This window comes from Brienomyrus brachyistius, chromosome 2 (genome assembly GCF_023856365.1).
Source record: "Brienomyrus brachyistius isolate T26 chromosome 2, BBRACH_0.4, whole genome shotgun sequence".
Lineage (NCBI taxonomy): Eukaryota > Metazoa > Chordata > Actinopteri > Osteoglossiformes > Mormyridae > Brienomyrus > Brienomyrus brachyistius.
This window is the reverse complement of record NC_064534.1, coordinates 16484442-16506195: the sequence shown is the minus strand read 5'-3', so window position 1 is coordinate 16506195 and position 21754 is coordinate 16484442. Positions and strand designations below refer to the sequence as shown.

The 21754-nt window shown below is 44.6% G+C and overlaps 2 protein-coding genes across 4 annotated transcripts; one reads left to right on the top strand and one right to left on the bottom strand.

Moving 5' to 3' along the window:
• Positions 1-257: 257 nt before the first annotated feature.
• On the bottom strand, positions 258-6295 carry LOC125718699 (dickkopf-related protein 4-like). Its single transcript, XM_048992685.1, has 7 exons — positions 6170-6295; positions 5140-5224; positions 4925-4976; positions 2599-2653; positions 2188-2335; positions 1542-1631; positions 258-1291 (listed from the first exon to the last, which is right to left on the bottom strand). Exons 1-7 carry the CDS (start codon positions 6293-6295, stop codon positions 1047-1049), a joined length of 801 nt encoding a protein of 266 aa, XP_048848642.1. The 3' UTR covers positions 258-1046.
• On the top strand, positions 3964-21586 carry LOC125713518 (chromaffin granule amine transporter). 3 transcript variants are annotated; one of them, XM_048984744.1, is made up of 17 exons: positions 3964-9085; positions 12423-12532; positions 13431-13867; positions 14466-14790; positions 14951-15009; positions 15383-15466; positions 15814-15906; positions 16677-16766; positions 17356-17399; positions 17610-17670; positions 17869-17964; positions 18151-18229; positions 18428-18479; positions 18572-18635; positions 18807-18926; positions 19159-19292; positions 19956-21586. In XM_048984744.1, the coding sequence occupies exons 3-17, from the start codon at positions 13753-13755 to the stop codon at positions 20061-20063; spliced, it is 1524 nt and encodes a 507-aa protein (XP_048840701.1). In that variant the 5' UTR covers positions 3964-9085; positions 12423-12532; positions 13431-13752; the 3' UTR covers positions 20064-21586. The 3 variants fall into 3 exon arrangements, with proteins under 3 accessions (XP_048840701.1, XP_048840683.1, XP_048840690.1); XM_048984726.1 differs by lacking the exon at positions 19956-21586 and having other exon boundaries at positions 13627-13867; positions 19159-19943; XM_048984733.1 differs by lacking the exons at positions 3964-9085; positions 12423-12532; positions 19956-21586 and having other exon boundaries at positions 12600-13867; positions 19159-19943.
• The last annotated feature ends 168 nt before the right edge of the window (positions 21587-21754 follow it).

Sequence of the window (21754 nt, the reverse complement as noted above, 5' to 3'; positions counted from 1 at the left end):
AACATCCAGCAACAAATTCTGGAGATTACATGAAATGGCATGAGTGGTGTTAAGCCACACTACATTATCCACTGTAAAATTACCTTATCTGACTTGCACTCATCTGTGGTAATAGATGTGAAATTAACAGTACTTTTCCAGTTCTTGTATATTAAGTGTTACACATGCTTTGTTAGATGAAATGTACCCTGACACTGAATCTGGAACCTTGTAGTATATAAGTTGTCGCTTTAAGTACCATTTTAATTGTGCACAAATTACAAGAATAAAACATTTTATTTTTCTTGCATGCAGCAACAGATAATTTCGTCAGTTTACTACTCTACCGCTAGAACGAAGTTCACTGCTCTACATTTAATGCTGTTGGAGTTCTCCACTGCGGTCAGCAGAGTGCGCTGTTTTCTTCTCTAACCGGTAGGGACGCTCTGTAACGACTGGCTATATCAATTTAAGTCGGAGTTAAAAAAAATATATAAACAACTATGAGGGCCAAATTCTGGAAATAAGGATGCCACTTCAAAGATTATGGTCTACAACTGATATCCAAATTCAAATACGGAAAAGCAATGTCATTTGCATCCGGTACCAACAGCACAATTATTTTCAGCATATAAACCCAGCACCCACAAATTTAATTTTACAGTCTGGCTGAAGACAATAGAACATTTTGTCAATGACAAACAGTTAATAGTATTAGGCTTTAACTTCATAAATATATTAAATGGGAAGGAAAGCGAGCACCATGGAATTCACAACGTGGTCTGTTCCTAGAGAGTCCCAAATTTCAATCTCTAATAAACATAAATTAGAGAAATAATTTCTACTACATTACAATAACATTTGCAAATGCTGTGACCACGCACGCACGCACACACACACAAACGTTCTTACAGAAACACAATACAGTCTGGATTGGCTTGAGGAATTAAAACACAAAAGTGAATTTTAAATGCGGGCACCAAAACAATAGATGAAGCTGAAACAAGACATGCATTCATTAATGACTAATATTTATGTTGCGGAAACTGCCGTTGGTCTTTCTACATCTAACTGAACGGGCTGGTGGGTCGGCAGATTCCATTGCCTTTCGTGCTTTGGTCCTGGGCATGGCAGGAGAGACCTTGGGCGCAGTGGCAGTACTCCACAGCCCGGGGGCGCTTGGAGTGCGAGTGCAAGGAGCAGGCCTCGCCCTCGGTACCAATGCGCTGACACTTGTTGCCCTTCAGGTAGCGCCTGCAGCACAATCCTTCACCACAGTCTTCGGAGCGAACGCATTTTGCCATCTCTTGGCCTGGGATATGGCCAGTCACCAAAACAGATAGTTACCAAGCAGCTCTTAACTTATCAGTTATTGCATGCAGGTCAGTTTTTCCCCTCTCACCCTTTCATCTTTCTAATCTTAAATCTTGTCTAATTATTATTAGCGTCGCTTTAATCTATGCGTAAAACCTAAACTCGTAATCTTTTTGTTTCACTGTATTTCCCTCTACTGTGCCCTTTTATATTATGAATCTGTTTCACCGTCTGACCATCTCCTTTACCTTTTTTCTTTTCCTTCCTTTTGTGTTTTGGACGTGATTTTCTTCTGTTGGGATTGTTTGGTTCTTCTTTTCTTGATTTTTTGCATTGCCCTGCATTAACACGGGGAAAGCATAGAATTTAAAAAGAGACTCAGTAAAACTTTTATTAATAAATTCTAGGGGTGTAGTTTTAGCAAAATCCCTCGTGACTGGCAGCGGCGGTGTTACGTTGATAATGCACAAATTACATACGTGTAGCCTTATAGTGTAAGAAATTATATACAGCAATTTAAGCAGTTAGACGTTTAAACTTAATGCGTTTCTCCCGGCCAGTGCATATATATACTTGGTGCATATCTCCGCGTTCAGCTACCGATGGCCGGACACTAAACCCAACACACAGAACACGAAAAACTGAAGAAAAGGGATGAGATGGGATGCCGAGAGAAGCGCTAAAAAGCCCTCATGTAATACGTGTTTTATTTATGGACAGCGGTTTGAGTGGCGTTTAAAAAACCTCACGATATTTAACAGTGGTCGATATCAGGATTCAGTCATTTACAGATTTACGTTTAGGTTTCTTAATTTTTCGTAATAATATTAGCATTGGGCTTAATCAGTAGTCAGGCAGATTATTTTAGTAGTAAATGTTATTGAATATACAGACCGTTAATGCACTGGAGTCCTTGACAGCACACGCCGATCCTCTGACAGCGACGTCTCTCCACCCGGCAGGCAGCGCACACGGGAGCCTTTTGCGACGCTTGTTCGCAGTATTCCTGATTGCCGCAGTCACGATCAGCCTTACAGTTCGTCTGCATAACGCAACACAGGTGGAATTACTAACATCAATTTCATTTCACATACGCATAGACTTAGAATCATCATATACGCGTACCCTTGAAATCTCTTAGTAAAGTAGCACACGTTCGAGCTTGGTTTCTAACCGGCCAAATCGTACACACGTAACATAGGTTCATGTCTCTAATCCCTGTTTGCCCTTGGCTTCAAAGTTGTTGCAGATACTAGAATGACTAAAAGTGTGAATGAAAAAGTAAGGATGTAATCGTGTTCTCACCTGGTTTACTGGTCCCAGTGAAGTCGATGGTCGTATTATGTTGTTTCCAGACGCTCTGCTAACGAAAGCCGGCATTAAGCACACCGACAGTAGCACACACGCCCACATACCTGACCTTAAGCACGCTGTATCCCACTTGCGTGTCTAAAGCGACTATGTACACCGATTTTATCAATCGTAATCGATGGGAAACCCTCTTTAAATGTTATTTAAAATTTAGTCATTTATAACATGTTACAATATTCTACCGTTATATTTTGGAAAGTAGTGCTAGATCACTTTGGCCAGTATCCTTCCTTGTCCAGATTCAAGTCAGATGCGTTCTGAATAGGAGGATCTGATTTATATCTAATTTTATCAGCGCCCACCCTCCCCCAATAAATATCCTGTAGCTTTAATCGTCCTTACATCCCCCAAACACCCACCCATTATGAAAACATAGACGGCCTTTTGAAATTTATTTAGAACAAATGCTGCAATAGCTTTGAAAGAATCGCCGCGGTAGATTCGGATACGGGCTGCTTCCTGGACCGGATTACTTGGATAATCTGTATCTCCTGGGGGAAGTGGTGAAAGGGCTTGTCGTTATTAATTACACCTTGAAGGTAAAGAATCACCAAGCCTTTGCTGGCTGGTATCAGTAACGGTAGTGGGTTGTACGCGGTCTGTAATTTGCGGGATAGCGATGACACATCATTACAGTTACATCTGTTCTTTTTCTCTGTCGTCCACTATGCATGAAGATTTAAGAAGTTTTTCCCAACCAAATAAATATAGGTTTTGACAGACATATAGGTGCTGTGCAATTATACAAAATGATTTAATGAACAATGGCGAACAGCTTTTTATCCTTTATAATTCGAGTCGAGTCATCACCAGAACTGACACATATATTCGCTCACGTCTTAGTATTTCCATAGGCTTGCCTATAGGCTATACGCTTCTTACAATACTGAGACAACAAGACACTGGTGGGAAAGGCCATAGTCCTAAGAGAAATTATCAATGAATAACGACCTACAGAGAGCAAGTTGGGGAGGTGTAAAGAGAATTTTCCCACAGGGATCAATACAGTATGCATGCATAGCTGTTTTTCTGTTTTAGGAAATATACTCTCTAGCACATACACACACACACACGCATAGAAAGTAAAACCCCATATGAGAATGTGCAAAATTAGTAATTACTTTGATATTAGAACTTTTGAAAATACATGCAATACTTAAATTGCACTTATAATAGCTAATAAATCTCAAATTGCAAATTTTTTTGAGCTACAAGACTTTTTTAAAACAGGTCTAAATATAAGCCCCAAGACTTTATATAACATTTTTCATATTTTTAGAAGAGCTTCTTTGTCAGTATTTGTTCTATATTGTTATTATTTTTATTATTGAACTTAGCTTTTCTGTTTTTAAATCCAGCCTAACTTAAAAGAGGCCCAGTGCTTATGCAGCAGCCAGTTGGCTGGCCACAGTGGTTACCAGTCAAAAACACCTAATATAAAGGATAAGGATATTAAGTTGGGTGAAACTTTCATTTAAACATCACAGATGTTAAAGGAAATTGTACTGCTTTGCATGACATTCGGAAAGAGAGGTTTGGGAAGGTGAAGGACAACCATCTAGATGTCTGGTGTGTCTGTAATTTGCTTGATTGCTTATTTATTTGAGAGAATTAATTTTCATGACTGATACAAATAAACTGTATATGTACATATATCAGCCACTTATCTTGGTCTGGGGGGAGGGGGGTAAGGTGATCCCAGGAAGAACAGAGAATGTACGGCCTTAATGGGCTCGACTCGAATTATATCTTATTGGTCCATCACAGGGCATATACACAGCAGACAGACATTTGGGGTCTGAAAATCTGTACTTTCCTGTGTATCTACAGAAGAATCAAAATCACTAGCAATTTATTGTGGAAAATATTTTGTCATGTTTTAGGAAATATCCTCTCTAACATTATGAAGTAAGCCAACTGTGCCCCCTTGCCAGGAATTCACTGCATACCAGCAGGGGATGATCAGCACCATGTGGGCCAGTGGCTGTGGGTTCATTACCATTGGCTTCAAGGTGTGCCAACAAGACACAGTTGGTAGGCAGCAACTACCTCAACTCGAGAGCTGGCCTGTCTTCCATGCCAGGGATAAAAGGAAAGGGCAAGCTAGAAATGTATGTGTGATCTGCGTGCAAACACTGGAGGGTGACTGCCCTAAAGGGTCTGCCACTTCCTATTGGACCCCTCACACACACACTTGTTTGTTTAACTTGCCCTTCTCAAGAAATATTTGTCAGTATCCTTGTTTTCCATGCCTCCTTACCTGCTACACTGGTGGAGGTTGCGGGGAGGAGAACTTTCCTGCAGAACTTCACCTATAATGTGAAAGGTAACTAACTAACTACTGTGGAAGTCCCTAAGATGGGACCGACAGATCAGTGCCAGTGTGGCTGTGATCTCCCAGCACTTCCAGAGCATCATGTGCCTGAAACTCAGGAGAAATCAGGCGACCAGGCATATCGATCTGCAGTTCCTTACCAAGTTCATTGCTGAGGATGACACCGTCCAAATACCTCACTGTGTTTGAATGAGCAGCTGAGAGGGAACAGCGACCACGCCAGGCCTAGGCTCACAGCCCAGCGCACGGAGGGCCCACCCTCGCCCAGCATTCAACATTCCTGGCATGAGTGGAGGATGGAGACCAAAAACCAGAAGGTGAGTCCCCCTCTGCTGATGGAAACCCCAATGCAGGTCCTGATGGGTGAGGAATAGCAGGGCACACAAAGCTCTAGTAAGATCTACTTACTGTATCACTCAGCCCACTGATGGGGAGATTGAGTACTTGTCTTCCTTGACTCCTACAAGTTTCTGGCATCTTAGAAGTACCCCCCCCCCCACCACCACTACACGATGGGAAACTATTGGGTCTGGCAGCCAGGCTTCCATCTCTCTGACCAGGTCAACCACATCAGCCTCAGCCCCTCCTGCCAGCCCACTATATAGTACCTTCAGAAAAAAGTCCACACAAGGGAGGACCATAGCCAAGCTGAGAACCAGGAAGTCGAAGAAGTTATTGAAGGCTATCGAGATGTGTTCTTCAGCTTCCCACGATGCATATACCTTATTCAGCACCACAACAAAACTTGGTCATGGAAGAGGTTGAGAAGACAGGTATGTGACAGTTGGTGACATTGTGGTGTCATTGAATCTCTTGTCCAGTTTCATTGTGATGGTTCCTAAGCGAGCCAGCACCATTGAATGGTTGAACATGGTTGCCCAATTAGATGGCTACTGCATGCCTCACAAGGATGAACTGGTTGAGCGTCTAGGTTAGATCTGCTTCATGTCCACACTAGACCTCATCAAGGATTAATGGCAGTTATCCCTCAGCCTGGCTGCCAAAGGGAAGGCTTCTTCGTACTGTGTCCTCCTTCTCTGGGTCCATATAGCACCTGCCACCTTCTCTATAACTATGGACATCATGCTTTGCCGCCACTGAGAATATGCAGCAGACTACGTAGACAGTGTCATCATCCATGCTGAGAGCAGGGCAGCGCGCAATGTTTGCCTCAGCAGATTGCTGGACTCCATTCAGTAGGCAGGTCTCATAGCCAGACCTGCTAAATGCCACTTGGGGATCACCGAGTCCTGCTATCTGGCGGTCCTTGATGGACTGGGCCTGCTCTGACCTCATCTTATGCGAAGATGCTGAGCATTCTACCTGCCCAGGGAACATTCAGTTGTTATTGTTATGGCAGTATACATACCGCCACAGGCTAATATTAATCTAGCGCTTGAGCAGTCATATGATGCTATGAGTAAATAGCAGAAAACACACCCCAATGAAGTTTTCATCATTACTGGGGATTTCAATCATGCAAATCTTAAGGATGTACTTCTCACATTTTATCAACATGTGAACTGCAAAACCAGAGGGGAAAACACATTGGATCATGTTTATACAAACATAAAAGATGCTTACAAGATCATACCACACCCCCACCTTGGACAGTCTGATCATCTTACTCTGTTTCTTGTCCCTGTGCACAAAGCCTTTGTTAACAGTGCTAAACCAACTAGCTGGACTGTCAAAGTTTGGCCTGAGGCTGCTGCCTCCCAACTCCAGGACTGCTTCAAACACACAGATTGGAACATATTTTTCCACCAGACCGATTTAGATGCATATACTTCATCTAATTACTGCACGGACAACGTAACTGTCAACAAAAGGATCAGAGCATTCCCAAATGAGAAACCGTGGATGAATAGTGAAGTCCAACATCTGCTCAGGGCGAGGGACACAGCATTTAAGTCAGGAGATATCTCAGTCTGTGGAGCCAGCTATTCTTAAGAGAGGCATCAGGTCTGCAAAACTAGAGTACAAACAGTGGACTGAAGAAGATTTCCATCATGACTTGAACTCACAGCAGACGTGGCTTAGACATCTGTTCAATGATGGATTACAAAAAGAAGAGTGACATACAACGCACACTAGGCAACAACCATGCCAACCTAGCAGAGGAACTTAGCGGCTTCTTCGCAAGGTTCCACGAGGACAATAACCAACCTCCAGCCAGCTTCAAAGTGGCAGGTGACTCAGAGCCTTTGGTCCTTCACACACACGAGGTGCGGCATGCACTCAGCAACATCAACATAAGGAAAGCAGCAGGTCCTGCTACTGTGCAAGGATGTGTGCTCCAGGCCTGTGCTTACCAACTAGCGAAGGTATTTACACACATATTCGATCTCTCTCTGTCCTTATGTAGAGTTCCCACATCCCTGAAATCCACAACCATAGTACCTGTTACAAAAACACCTATGATTACCTGTCTTAATGACTACCGACCGGTTGTTCTCACCCCTGTCATTGCAAAGTGTTTTGAACAACTAGTACTCACCCACATTAAAGCCTCTGTCCAAGCTGATCTAGATCGACACCAGTCTGCCTAGCGGACAAACAGATCAACTGAGGATGCCAGACTTCAACTGAGGATGCCACCTGGAAAAGCCCAAAACCTACATTAGGATGCTCTTTGCTGACTACAGCTCAGCATTTAACACCATCGCACCAAGCCACTTGATCAACAAACCCAATGCATTAGGTTTGACCCCCTCCGCATGCAACTGGTTACTGCACTTTCTCACCAACCGCCGCTAGTCTGACAGGTGGAGCAAGTACACATCATCCACCCTCACCCTGAGCGTCGGTGTGCCACAGGGCTGTGTGCTTAGTTCCCTCCTCTATGCACTTTTCAACCATGACTGTCAACCCACCTATGAATCAAACATTATTATTAAATTTATGGGTCATACAACTGTCACTGGACTCATATCAAACAATGACGAAGCTGCATATAAGGAGGAGATTTGGAATGCAACAGAGTGGTGTAGCACCAACAATTTGGCCTTAAACACCCAGAAAACCAAAGAAATCATTGTGGACTTTAGGACTGCTAGGGAGACCAGTCACAGTCCAATAACCATTAAAGCTCAGGTTGTGGGAGGGAGTCTTCAGGTTCAGGTTTCTGAGAGTCACCATGAGAGAGGACCTCTCCTGGGCTGAGAACACCTCAGTGGTAGCAGGCAAAGCACTACAGCACCTCTATTTTCTGAGAAGGCTATGGAAAGCTAACTTCCCCCAGAAGCTGCTGGTTAACTTTTACAGATGCACTATAGAGAGTATTTTGACGATTGCATGACAGCGTGGTGGAGCAGCTGCACCAAAGCTACTAAAAAAAGCCCTTCAGCGAGTGGTTAAAAACAGCACAGGCCATTGTTGGCACGGGAACTGCCACTGCTGGACCATCTACACAAGGCTCCCTGTGTGAGAAGGGCTAAAAGCTTTATGAAGGACGTCACTCATTCGGGACATACTTTGTTTAAGCTCCTCTCTTCAGGAAGGTGCTTTAGAAAAATCTGTACACGTACAAGCAGACTAAAAATAGCTTTTTCCCAACAGCCTTAAATCTGCTGAACTCTGAAATCCCTCAGCCTGAGATAATCTCTCACTGAATATGACCAATTAGTTATGTTGGTAATGCGTAATGCACTTCTTGCTAATATGTGCAACAGTAACTGTTGCCGCTGTGCACTGGGCAGTAATAATAATAATTTCCCCTGCCCCATCCTAAATACCAGAGAGGGGCCTTCGGCCTGGCTGAGTACTATCATTGATTTATCCTCCCACTTTCAGATCTCATCTGGAACGGCCAGATTGACTTGAGGAACAAGAATGCCTAGCTCCACTTCCAGGGTATGAAAGAAGCCCTCACCACTGAACTGGTCCACCACGCCCCCAAATTTGAGCTGCACTTCTGACTGTTCAACGGTGCCTGAAATGTCAGCTAGGGAGCTGTCCTCTCCCAGGTCTTCAGGGCATGGTACACCCAGTGCTATATATCTTGCAGATGTTCACTCCTGCTGAACAATGGTACATTGCTGAAGAATGGAAGGCCCTGGCCAAGTGAGGCAACCATGAGCAAAGGTATTACCTTCTCTGGCAGCCATTTACCCTCATCCCAAACCACGCTGCTCTGCGGATGGTGGCCTGGACTAAGAACACTAAGCACCAAGTGGCTTTTGGGTCCATACCCTCCATTTGTTTAGCACATCATCGAGTAGGGACACCTCATATGAATGCTAATAGCCTCTTTCTCATGCACTGTCATTGGGCCGCTATGGGGGGTACACTTCCATCCATCCCCCTTGCATGTCAAGTGGTCTCGGACCCCTATAATTCTGGGGGGGGGGGGTGAGGTGAAAACCTGCTGGGAGTCCAACGAAACGTAACTGGTGGTCAATAATTGGAAAATTTTCCTTTGTATATTTTCCGCATTCCTATAACAAATCTCACCTCTAAACGGGGTGTTTATCTTTCCCATTGTTTCCCAATCCGGTCCTCGGGAACCCGCAGACAGTCCACATTTTTGTTCCCTTCCAGCTCCCTGCCAGACAGTCCACATTTTTGCTCCCTACTGGGAGCTGGAAGGGAACAAAAACATGGACCGTCTGTAAGTCGCCGAGGACCGGGTTGGCAAACAATGGTCTCTCCTCTAGTAATGCAAGCTGCAAGCCTGGGGTACACCCTTAATGGGGTGCTCGTCCCCATAGACATATAACAGGGAAAATTAAGAGACCTCAGTTATCCTAATTAGAAACCCACACAACACAAGCAGAACATGCAAACACCACAGCGGGATTCAAACCTACCACACAACGGTGTGAAGCACTGAGCCACCATGTAGCACAGCAACTTTGTGTGCATTCTGACACAAACTCTCATTCCCCATGCAATCAATTTATAATGAACTGCACGTCAGTCCCTTATCCAGAGATCAGGGGAGTTATCTTCTTACAGCATGAGTTCCATAAAAAAACTGACTTTCCAAACTAAGCCTTGTACACAACACATGAGTAAAGAATAAATGGCATATTAGCATACATTTAGACAGATGGATACTTTTCAAATATTAAATAATATTTGGTAACTCTTTATATTAGTTGCACCTTCATAAGGCATTCTAGAACATTCATAAGCATCTTGTAAATAATCCTTAACATCTTAACATACCTTACCAGACGTAATGTACATTAATAAAATATTACAAATTTATATGCTTGTAATGTTTTGTTATTATTATACAATGTTTGTTATAAATGTATATTAAAGCTGTTAATATATGTTAGGATGTCAAGGTATACTTACATACTGCTTATGAATGTTCTATGACTGCATCATAAAGGCATCATTAATTTGCAGTTAATGTAAAGCATTACTCAATATTTCAACAACATAAACAATTACACTGTAACACACAGAGGACATTTGGTACCTGCAACTGGTAGAGACTTGTTTCTTATAGAAGCCAGAATCCTCCAGTCCAAACACCCCCCATATTATCTCTTCCTCTCAGAAAACCTTGTGATTATATGTGTCTGGAAGCATTACCTGCTTTTGTATCTGTTACCTCTAATCTCCCACAGCCAGTGTGGAAGTGCCGGTAAGGGCCTTATTACAAAGAGAGAGGCTTATCTCTCTGGAAGCTTTGCAGTGAGGTGGGGAGATAGAGCTGCTGCCTGCCCTGCACGGGCCCATAGAGGGAAACCGCTCTTTGTATCAGAGTGACTGGCTCGACAACATTTCCCAGACGCTGCCCTCTGAGATCTGCTCACCCCTCAACTTTGAGCACTTGATGAGGTCGATCTACATGACCTTTTCTTTAGGGTGTCTTTGCTTTGCCCTTGAAGTTTACAACTACACGGTTCGTATAGTTAATCGTATAATCGTTCATTAATAATATCGTCGCCTCTTTCAGATTAACATAGATAACCCACTTCATCAGAACTTCGGGTCACATTCACATAGGCAGTCGGTAGGTTATGAATGAGTTCCATTTCCTAAGTCTGTTTTTAAGTCGAATTTGTAGGTAAGATAAAAAAAAAATACAGTACAAATAATAATGATAATTATACATACAGTAGAATAACTACATACTGTACTGTACGTCGAACCGACGGACTGCTGACATTGTGCAATGTTTCCATGAGTGTCATAAAGTACTGCATTCGTTATTATGAACCATTGTATTTAACCCACATTTTTAAATATAATAGGCTTCATGGCAGTCCGTCTGTAAGTGCGAGTTCTGCATAAATCGAACCTTCTAAACCCGAGCACTGCCTGTGTATAAAACCATAATGGAATCTTAAAGACCTGCACAAAGCTTTACTCCCGAAGAAAGTCTTTGAGTAAAGCTTGTGGTAACAGAGAAATGCACACAGGACCTCGTGGGGAGGGGGGGGGGGGGGTTAGCAGCCCTGTCTCTGGGAGGGTGAGTTCTGGGTCCATGAGAAATGTGAGCATGTGCAGCTCCTTGCTTATTCCATTTAGATAGGCTTCCTGAAAGCAGCCTAGGGCTGAGGATGTGCCTTTGGGTCCCTGCACCTGCTCTGGACTCCATTCTGCAAGGACAGAATTCAATAAGGCCTCACTGCCCTTTGGGCTTCAACCTTCCATCAATTATATCATGACTGGTGATTCTAGGGTTCATAAAAGAATTATCCATCCATGTTAATGGAGGAATCACGTGCAAAGAATCCTTTACATATGAAATAATATACATTTCAGGATGCTTCCAGATTTTCACAAGAAAATTTAATCAGTCAACACGACTACATTGCACTATGGAAAAATGTGTGCGTCAAAGAGCCATCGGAAATATGGTCGCTGCGATCCTTTGACGACAGTTCTATGAGAACTTGGGGGGGGGGTGGGTGGACTGTTGACACAGAGCTTGGAGCAGAGGTGCAGTGCAAATACGGCACGTGTTCCGTTCGGCGCTCGTCGCCGAGGCTGAAGGGGTTAATGTGCCTGAGATCACTGATAACCAGGCTTTGTGAATCAGACTCGCCTGCAGGGTTTGCCCCAACCTGATAAAACACAGCAGATGCATTCAATTACCACCCTCTGTGACGCAGTAAATTTGTGTGCATGTGTAACTGGCTCGGTCTTCGGGGTAGAGGTGTACTTCATATTGAGGGGTGGGATTAGACGTGACTACCTTATTACAAAAGGCTGACCAAACCCCCCCAACCAGACGCCGGAGCTCTTAAATAGCTTGCCTGGTGGGAGACACACAGTGTCTGACTCGCCCCTGGCCTACACCCACAAGACGTGCCTTCGGCCATGCGGTCCTGGACCAAACTGCCCGATGCAAGTCCTGCACACGTGTTCTGAGGGATAGAATGAGGCGGATACTTCTCCACTAGGATTCTCTTTTAATGTGACGAGGTTCCTCTGCTTTACTCCATTCTTACTCCAGCTTTACTCCATGGTAAGCTGCTTCTGTGGCTTGGACTTCACCTATTCATTGCCAAGAAAAAGTGTAAAAGGTCTTGCTGCTGCTGTTGAAGTCCTCACTCACATACGTTTGTAAGTAGCGCTCATACAAATATACATGCCTATATATATATATATATATGTGTGTGTGTGTGTGTTTGTTCATTTTGAAGTTTGTTTTTTTTTTGGTCCCCACAAGGGGAAGCTCAGTTTTATAAAAATATGTGACTTCAGTCAAGAACTAGAACTAAAAATGCCAGAAGTCTTGTATTTTGTTTGGTTACTTATGGGTAAGGTTAGGGCTGGGTTGGGGTTAAAGTTGTCTTTGCTGGGATTAGGGTCCTTCCAATAGAAATGAATGAAGGGTCCCCGCAAAGATATGAATACAATAGTGTGTGTGTGTGTGTGTGTGCATGCAGTTAAAAGAAAATGTTTAATCTAATGCCCTAATTTATTGACATTGTGTAATTGTTAATAGCAGACCAGGTTACAGCTGACTAATAGCTTAATATATCTGAGAATGATTAGAGTGCACTCAGTGTTATCGATGTGGCTATTCGCATGTGAACCTATCTTTCTATAGCATTCAGTATTTTGTGTTACATTTCAAATATAAATGGACCTTCAGATTTTCTTCATGTTCTGCAAAAAAAAAAACAAAAAGCAAAGAACACAAATGAGTCATTTGTCTTAAATTGGCTTCTAACGACATTTTGTGCAGTTACACTGGAAACAGGCCACAAGGGAATGATCCACTGTAAGACCAGAAGCACATCGTCTCGAGGATCATTTCCCTCATTTCTCTGACTCCTTTGTAACTGGTCTTGGCAGCAGATTGATTGAGATCCACATCTGCCATCCACATATATTGGTGTTTACCCAGTAACCGTGGGAGATAGGATCAATAATAAAATACAGAGGAACAATGTACGAGCACATCCATATTTTCAATGGTAGGCCATTGATGACAATTTTTTTTTGCCATTTATAGAAACCAGGTCACAGTGAGCCAGGCAAACCCAAATATTTGCATCCTGTTTGCCTTAGAGAACATCTACATAATGTTATCAAAAGCAGAAGAATACTGCTAATGCAAAAAAAAAATTTGGAAGAATCTAAGCCGCGTGCATCCATCCATCCATCCATCCATCCATCCATCCATCCATCCATCCATCTAAACTCTTTAGCCAAAGGTCTTGGTGAGGCTGGAGTCCAGGGCACGAGGCTTGGCCTCAGTACCTCAGAACTCTGTGCCTCGCTAGCTGCAGAGCCTGTGCGAGGCCCCCTGTACAGCCCCTGTGGTACAGAGCACCATGTCCTGCCCACGGCCCCTGGAGTGGCTGCGGGAGAGCAGGGGCTCCCGCCGTCTGGTGCTGGTGGTGGTGTGTGTGGCCCTCTTGCTGGACAACATGCTGCTGACTGTAGTGGGTGAGTGACAATGACACACACGTCAAAACATAACACACACATACTGCTCTCTAACCACTGCATATTATAACCACCATAATAGCCCATAGGGGCCAGGTTACTAGGTACACTTGTCACCGCATAGGACTTTGGCACCCAGAATCACTTTTAAAGTAGAAAAATCACGCATTCTGAGAAGCCTTTCTGCACATCGCTGTTATTATTGCACATGTGACCTTTCTGTGAGCTTTAATGAGTCTGCCCGTCCCCTCTGACCTTTTTCATTAAGAAATGCATTTCTTTTTGATTCATCACACATTCTCTGTAAACTAATGTGCGAAAATCCCAGGGGGGAGGCTGTTTCTGAGATGCTGGAGCCACCATGTCTGGCACCAGCCATCGCCTGTCTAATACGCAGCCTCACAGCAGCTGAACTTCTTGACCCTGTCACCATGCTGTGTATTTTCAGTAGCAGCCACCTACTCGGTTCGGAGGAGCAGCCCGTTTGTGTTAATCAGCAGGTGTATCTAGGAAAGTCGCCACTGAGTGTACCTGGAGGGTGTGTATTTACCGCAGACGGGCCGTGAGGTTCCTGCCTTTATGTATCTCTGTCTTCCAGTGCCCATCATCCCTACGTTCCTGTACGCCACCGAGCACAAAGTGCAGAACTCCTCGCTGAGCTTCAATAACCAGAAGCCCCCAAAGGAGACATCTTTGTCTTCTGTTCTCTCGCTCTATGATAACACCACCTACGTCCTGGGGGCCCACACGGCCAAGCCGCCCGATTTCACCCCCCGCGGGGGCCATAACCACTCTAGGCCTGCCAGCTGCCGGGAGGACAGCGACTTCTTGGTGGAGGAGAATGTGCGCGTAGGGTTGCTCTTTGCCTCCAAGGCTCTGGTGCAGCTCCTGGTCAATCCGTTCGTTGGGCCACTCACCAACAGGTACGCCGACCGGGTGGCAGAGCACAAAGCAAGCAAAAAAAATCCTAGGCATTTCCACAGAAAGCAGCACATTAACAAGGGATAAACCAAATATGCACAACCAAAATAAAATATACTAGCTTTTCCTTCAGTATTATATAAGGCATGTTTCTGTTTCAAGGATTGGATACCACATACCGATGTTTGCTGGCTTCGTCATCATGTTTGTTTCCACAATAAGTAAGTGTTCGCATGTGATGTCTTATTGTAAATCGAAGGAACCAATATATCTAAATAGCTTATATAACCTTATATATAATGCAATAAGGTACAATATATCTGCAAGTGAGCATTTTGGTAATGGTGATAAATGCTGTTGGAGCTGTATGAGTTTTGTTATGATGTTCTGTGATTCTCTGTAGTGAAGACAGGAAGGGGTGTTAGAGGGATTTAACATAAGTAAATGTAATTGGAAAGTCCTGGGGGTAGGGTACTCATTACCTGACCCCCCACACAGCGTTTTGGAAGACTAGGCACATCCACAATATGTATCCCTGTGCAAACACCGAGCATCCGCTAACCCAGCTTCTGTTTGTGCATGGCTGTCCCGCAGTGTTCGCCTTCTCAGGGACCTACGCCCTGCTGTTTGTGGCCCGCGCTCTCCAGGGAATCGGCTCGTCCTTCTCCTCTGTCGCAGGTACGGCTCCCGGTGGCTGACTGACCCCTAGCCTTCAGCCCGAGGGTGGGTTAATGGAGGGATATGGTGGAAAACGTGATTTGTTTATTGTTTTCTGTTGCTTAGGTGGTGCTTACCTGCTGCTTTTGCATGTAGATTAATGTACTATTGCCACAGTTTAGATGATACTACAGCATTCTGCAATACTGCCTAGATGATACTCGCATTCTGAGCTTTGAGGAGGACCATGCTTTTAGGAATGTGACAAGGTGTTGGCTGGACAAATTCTAGCTTGCGTGGCAATTACTTAGCTACCAGAATCTATGCTGCGCTAAATCCGTGTGGCTTGGTTCCCACCTTCACTACAGGTCTGGGCATGCTGGCCAGCGTCTACACTGATGACAACGAGAGGGGAGTCGCCATGGGGATTGCGCTGGGGGGTCTGGCCATGGGCGTCCTGAGTAAGTCACTAATCTGCTGTCATGTTTACTCCTTCGGTCTTCCCTTGCGGTACCCTGAGCCCCACTGTGTGTCCCCCCCCAGGCAGTCAGTGGTGTAGAGTTTACAGGCTCCTACATGCTGCCCCAAGGAGGCACTGCGGCCTGCTGTCGTGACAGCCTGTTCCCCCCATAACATGAACTTTCATTCAATTTACTGTCATTTTGCTACACAGAAGTGTAAAGTGAAACCAACGGCTTTTATGTGGGGGTGGGGGGGTATGGTGCTGCTTTTCACAAAAGTAACAAAGAAATAACATTTACTCTACAACACAGTGCAAGACAGGTGTAGCGTTTAGTGCAACATAATACAAAATGGGGGGGGGGGGGGTCACATAAGGCACTATAATGTAATATAATATTTTTGGCAGTACATGCTACGTGGAGTTTAGATGATCCCTAGAGCAGTACAGAGACATGCAGTTATCCTAATTAGTACTTAACCTTACTATCACCAGGCTCCAGCCCCCCATGACCCTGTCCAGAAGCTGGATGGATAGACAGATGGATGGATGGATGGATGGAAGGATGGATGAAAGCACAGTAGTATATAGTGTGGTGGTGCAAGAGTGTATTAAACAATATGGTACAACATGACAAAACAGTAGGACAGTATTTGTATAAGTTAGTGGGTGGTTTGATGTAGGCATAATGCAGGGTCAGACGTAACCATAGTCATCCTCTACTGTACCTGACTCTCCCCAGGAATCTGAAATGTAAATGTCCTTTCACAGTCGGGGCCCCATTTGGCAGTGTAATGTACGAGTTCGTGGGCAAAAGCGCCCCCTTCCTCATTTTGGCCTTCCTTGCATTATTCGATGGAGGTACGTATACAACCCAAGGTAATGGAATACGTTTGTGTTGGGAAGCAAGCAGTCACTACATGTTACATGATATTCAACAATACCATGCACAACTGATACTTTTCATTTAATTACATACAATGTTACACTATTTTATTGTATTTTCTGATTGTTTCAGTAAAAAGATGAATACAATATGAAATTCAATGCATTATTATTATTATTATTCGAATATACTGCTAATTAGACTTGCGTGCCTCTAATCGAGAAGCAGATTATTGTATAAACCTTGCTTTTTAATGATCTTGAATTACTATGGTAATCATACTGCAGAAATAGTCCATTCTAAAGTCATTGAGAAATGTTCTCCCCTGCAGAATGAGCCAGGCTAACGATGATGTGAATGACCACACTAGTGCCCATCAGGGTCATCCATCAGCGTAATTGTCATTGTTGCAGCCCTAACCGTAATTAGACAGTAAAGGTCACCTCTTGAACTGTGGTTGTGGAGGACTTTCATCACGTCAGGCCCAGACAGACATTGTGCTGTGTTTCTTCCGAGAGATATTACTCTGAAATGCCAGTTAACCCTTTTTTTTTTGCAATGCAGCTTTGCAACTCTGTATACTTCAGCCCTCGAAGATCTCTCCTGGGGTGAGTGACTTTGAAAACGCCCCTGTCACTGTTGCTGCGTTAGGAGCCGGTGTGCTTATTGCACATTGCCAGCTCACGGGCTGCCCCATACTCCTATAGCTTAGCCACAGTTTGTCTATGGCCTGCTGGGATAGAGACCACGAGAGTATGCGTGTCAGACATGGAACCCAGGTTGAATTGGTGAAGCCGGTATTATGATTCCACCTCTAGAGCCTCGAGGGCACACCTCTGCTGACCCTGCTGAAGGACCCCTACATCCTCATCAGCGCAGGTGAGCTCGGGGTCTCACGACACCCTCAAGGAGCTTGTTTTAGCCCATACCTGTCTGTAAGATCCCCCCAACATCACTGCACACTTGTGCCAAAACCCCACTCCTTAAAAATAGCAAGACGAAGACTACAGGGCGAAGTGATGGTGCAGGAGACGCTGTAAAGGTGGGAGGACTGACGGGGGTGTCGGTATACCTTAGGCTCCCTGTGCTTCGCCAACATGGGGGTGGCCATGTTGGAACCCACCCTCCCCATATGGATGATGCAGACCATGTGCTCCCCGAAGTGGCACCTTGGTAGGTTCCTCCCATGGCACCATGTCCAAGAGGGTCTTCTGCAGGCACCTCATTATTTCTATGCTTAAACATACAAAACATCTCAAAAATGTGCCTCCAGATCATTCCATCACATGAAGTTTCACGGCTGCTTGTTTGCTAAATCACTTCAGATTCACTTACATGATCTGTGTTGGTGCTCTTCAGGGTTGGCTTTCCTGCCAGCCAGCATATCTTACCTCATCGGAACCAATCTGTTTGGCTTGCTGGCCAACAAAATGGGAAGGTACATATTTGATTTCTGATCTATTTCATTTGATCAATTAATGACACTCCGCTCGCTTCCACGCTCTGTCACATTTTAGTCAGAGTTTCCCCCAGTGTCCGAGCACGCTGACCTCTCAAGCTCGCCTGGTTAGCAGTGTGTCAGTGGTGGTTCACAGTACAGGTCTGGTCTGCGGTGACCTGTTGGTTCTTCCTTCAGGTGGCTGTGCTCCATGATCGGGATGCTTGTGGTTGGAATCAGCCTTCTTTGTGTGAGTACTGCTTCTAGTATCTCGCTTGTTGGCTTACTGCCTTACCCTGCTAGTGCGGTCACAGATTTACTTGTCTTTTCATTGCATGGCAGGTCCCTTTAGCGAAAAACATCTACGGTCTCATTGGGCCAAATGCTGGTCTAGGTTTTGCGATTGGTAAGTGCCGACAGTATAATAACTAAAGTAGCAACTTATATTACCAATTAAACACGAATGCTTGACTTATTAGGACAAAAAGTTTACAATCCGTTGGGTAAGATGACAAAGCATTATATATCAGAAAGGAACCTGAACTACCTTGTTTACAATGTCTCCACTGTGGTACAGGGATGGTCGATTCCTCCATGATGCCCCTCATGGCCTATCTAGTCGACATTCGTCACATTTCTGTATACGGCAGCGTCTATGCTATTGCCGATGTGGCGTTCTGCATGGGATTCGCTATCGGTAAGGAGGGTTTCATCCTGTCTTATGAAACATACTTGCTACCTTACAGCATAACACTGAAAGATGCTGAATGTTTGAATTATTTTATAAGCAGCGCACGCAACTCAATGTACGAGATTGTCACCAAAGATCGAGCAAAAGATCTTATAGTGTCTGTATGTAAGGTGTGTTCAGTGTGAGGAGAGGATGTCTTGGTTACCGGTCCGTGTCGCCGTCCGCTTCTCCGGCGCAGGTCCATCCACAGGGGGTGCCATAGTAAGGGCCGTTGGATTCCCCTACCTCATGGTGATCATCGGCATCGTTAACATCCTCTACGCACCCCTGTGCTGCTTCCTGAGGAGCCCGGCAGCCAGGGAAGAGAAGATGGTGAGTCTCGGGCCTTGTCCGTCCACCGCGGCCCCGCGTAAATCCAGGATTCCCTCTGGCGTCTGGCCCTTCACAGTTCAGTACGCCTCAAGGATCGGCATTCACACCACTGGGCGACTCGACCCAAGCCGTAGACCTTTAGAGACATTAGCGTTACCACATCCCGAGGAAGGAAGTGTGCGGCCTATTGAACACTTTCCTTTGCATTCTTATGAAGCAACGCCCTCCTGGTTCAAAAGCCGAACGCTGTTCTCTGAACATAATGTGGGCAGGTAGTGGGTGGCTATTCTAGCAGAAAGAGACACTTGTCTCTCCCCAACAATAGGGGGATGGGAGGAGCGGACAGGAGCACAGAGCATGACAAAGCAAATGATACACTTACCCGGTTAACAATAATGCTCCTGCTAATGGCAGGCACTGGGAAACACACAGGGACATGCATTCAAAGCATATTATAGGCAGGGCTCAGATCCGTCAAGTGGCCCATTTGATACCTGCGACTCCATATGTGCTCAGAGGGATCGGCACACGGCCAGGATCCACTGGCGCTAAACCAACAGCCTGGTGTCTGTTACTGCTCAGAACATTATTTAGGCACCTGTTTGAATGTGATGATGCATTATTTCACATTTTCTGCTGTGCTTGCTTATAATCCCCTAACAGGCCATTATCGGCCAGGAGTGTCCCATGCCCGTGAAGAGATACAACACTCAGAGACAGCAGCAAGAGTTTCCACTGAGCGACGAGAGTGAGGAGGAAGCTGGGGAGTGACCCTGACCCTCACACACACACACACACACGTCAGTTATACCTATCCATATAGGGACCGCTCATTCACTTCTATGGGAAAAATGCTAACGCTAAAAATGACAACCCTAACCCCCACCCAGCCCTAACCATAACCATAAGTAACCAAACAAATTACAATAGTTTTTGCACTTTTAGTTTTTTCATAGCAGTCACTGATTTTTATAAAAAAGAGTTTTCCCTTATGGGGACCAGGAAACCGGTCCCCATAAGGGCAAGAAAATGGATATTTATCACGTATCCCCGTATAACCCCATAAGGATAGGTATGCCCGCTCACACACACACACACACACACATGAACACACACACAAATATAAACAATACAAGCTCACGTACCCATAGACACGCACACAAAAACATGGAGACACACTGGGAGCAGCATTTAAAAAATTAACTACATATATTTATTTAAAATAAGAGACAGAAGAGATTTACTGCCCTTTGATGTGTTTGCCTTGGAGCTTACATGCACACTGCTGGTCCTCGTTCTCCGGATCCTTCAGGTGCGCGAGATGTCCTCTGCATCTTAGCCCCCTGTGCCTCACACTCACTTTATCCTTTAAGGTTGTCGCACATCCAGGCTGTAGTTTTCCTGGCCTTATATAAGTTTACGTGAAAAGACCAGATTGCCAACATGACTTCATAATGGCACCGAAGACAATAAGCATTAGTGTTTTCCCATCTCCTAATACTGTGTCATGTCTTGCATAGTGTATCATGGTGTATTGTCCATTAAAGTACAAAATATTATTTTATGTAATATGTATCAACCTAGCGGCGGGGTGGTGCAGTGGTTAGCACTGTTGCCTCACACCTCTGGGACCCGGGTTCGAGTCTCCGCCTGGGTCACATGTGTGCGGAGTTTGCATGTTCTCCCCATGTCGTCGTGGGGTTTCCTCCGGGTACTCCGGTTTCCCCCCACAGTCCAAAAACATGCTGAGGCTAATTGGAGTTGCTAAATTGCCCATAGGTGTGCATGTGTAAGTGAATGTTGTGTGAGTGTGCCCTGCGATGGGCTGGCCCCCCATCCTGGGTTGTTCCCTGCCTCGTGCCCATTGCCTCCGGGATAGGCTCCGGACCCCCCGCGACCCAGTAGGATAAGCGGTTTGGAAAATGGATGGATGGATGGATGTATCAACCTGAATATTAGAATCAATTGGGTGAAGTTTCCTAATGATTTAGAATTTTACGTTAAGTGGTTTTGGTTGGTATAGAGTGACATATGATATCGTGTGAAAATGACCCCCTTGGAAAGAAATGTAATGTTTCATTATAACTTCTCAATCACAAAGACGAATAACAACACAACGAGCTCCAAAATATACCCCCATATTCACAGACATTGTCTGCATGATATCTTGCATGATATTGCTGCAGTTGTTCCTGCGGATCTCACCCTTCCCCCTGACACACAATGAAAAAAATGGATGTTTCTGAGCAAAAAATGGTTCGTCATTTATAATATTAAAATTCTTTGTTTATTTATATCTTTTTTTGCATCTATTTTACGATACCCATTCTATTCCTTTGAAGAGGAAACCCGGCTTTGCGTGTAGCTGTGCTATTGTGAGAAAATGTTTTAATAAAAAATGACACAAAACCATACAAAAGAGTGGCTTTAGTTCTATAGGGTATTTACAAGTGAAAAGAACT

What these genes read in the sequence shown, in the direction of transcription:
- LOC125718699 (XM_048992685.1), bottom strand. Translation starts at nt 6,295, where the DNA reads ATGAGGTCAGAGCAGGCCCAGTCCATCAAGGACCGCCAGATAGCAGGA. An exon ending in CACTGGGACCAGTAAACCAG is followed by an intron (nt 2,336 to 2,598) that starts GTGAGAACACGA and finishes TGCGTTATGCAG; the next exon opens with ACGAACTGTAAGGCTGATCG. An exon ending in AAGGAAGGAAAAGAAAAAAG is followed by an intron (nt 1,292 to 1,541) that starts GTAAAGGAGATG and finishes GCCATATCCCAG; the next exon opens with GCCAAGAGATGGCAAAATGC.
- LOC125713518 (XM_048984726.1), top strand. Translation starts at nt 13,753, where the DNA reads ATGTCCTGCCCACGGCCCCTGGAGTGGCTGCGGGAGAGCAGGGGCTCC. An exon ending in CATGCTGCTGACTGTAGTGG is followed by an intron (nt 13,868 to 14,465) that starts GTGAGTGACAAT and finishes TCTGTCTTCCAG; the next exon opens with TGCCCATCATCCCTACGTTC. An exon ending in TTGGAATCAGCCTTCTTTGT is followed by an intron (nt 18,480 to 18,571) that starts GTGAGTACTGCT and finishes ATTGCATGGCAG; the next exon opens with GTCCCTTTAGCGAAAAACAT.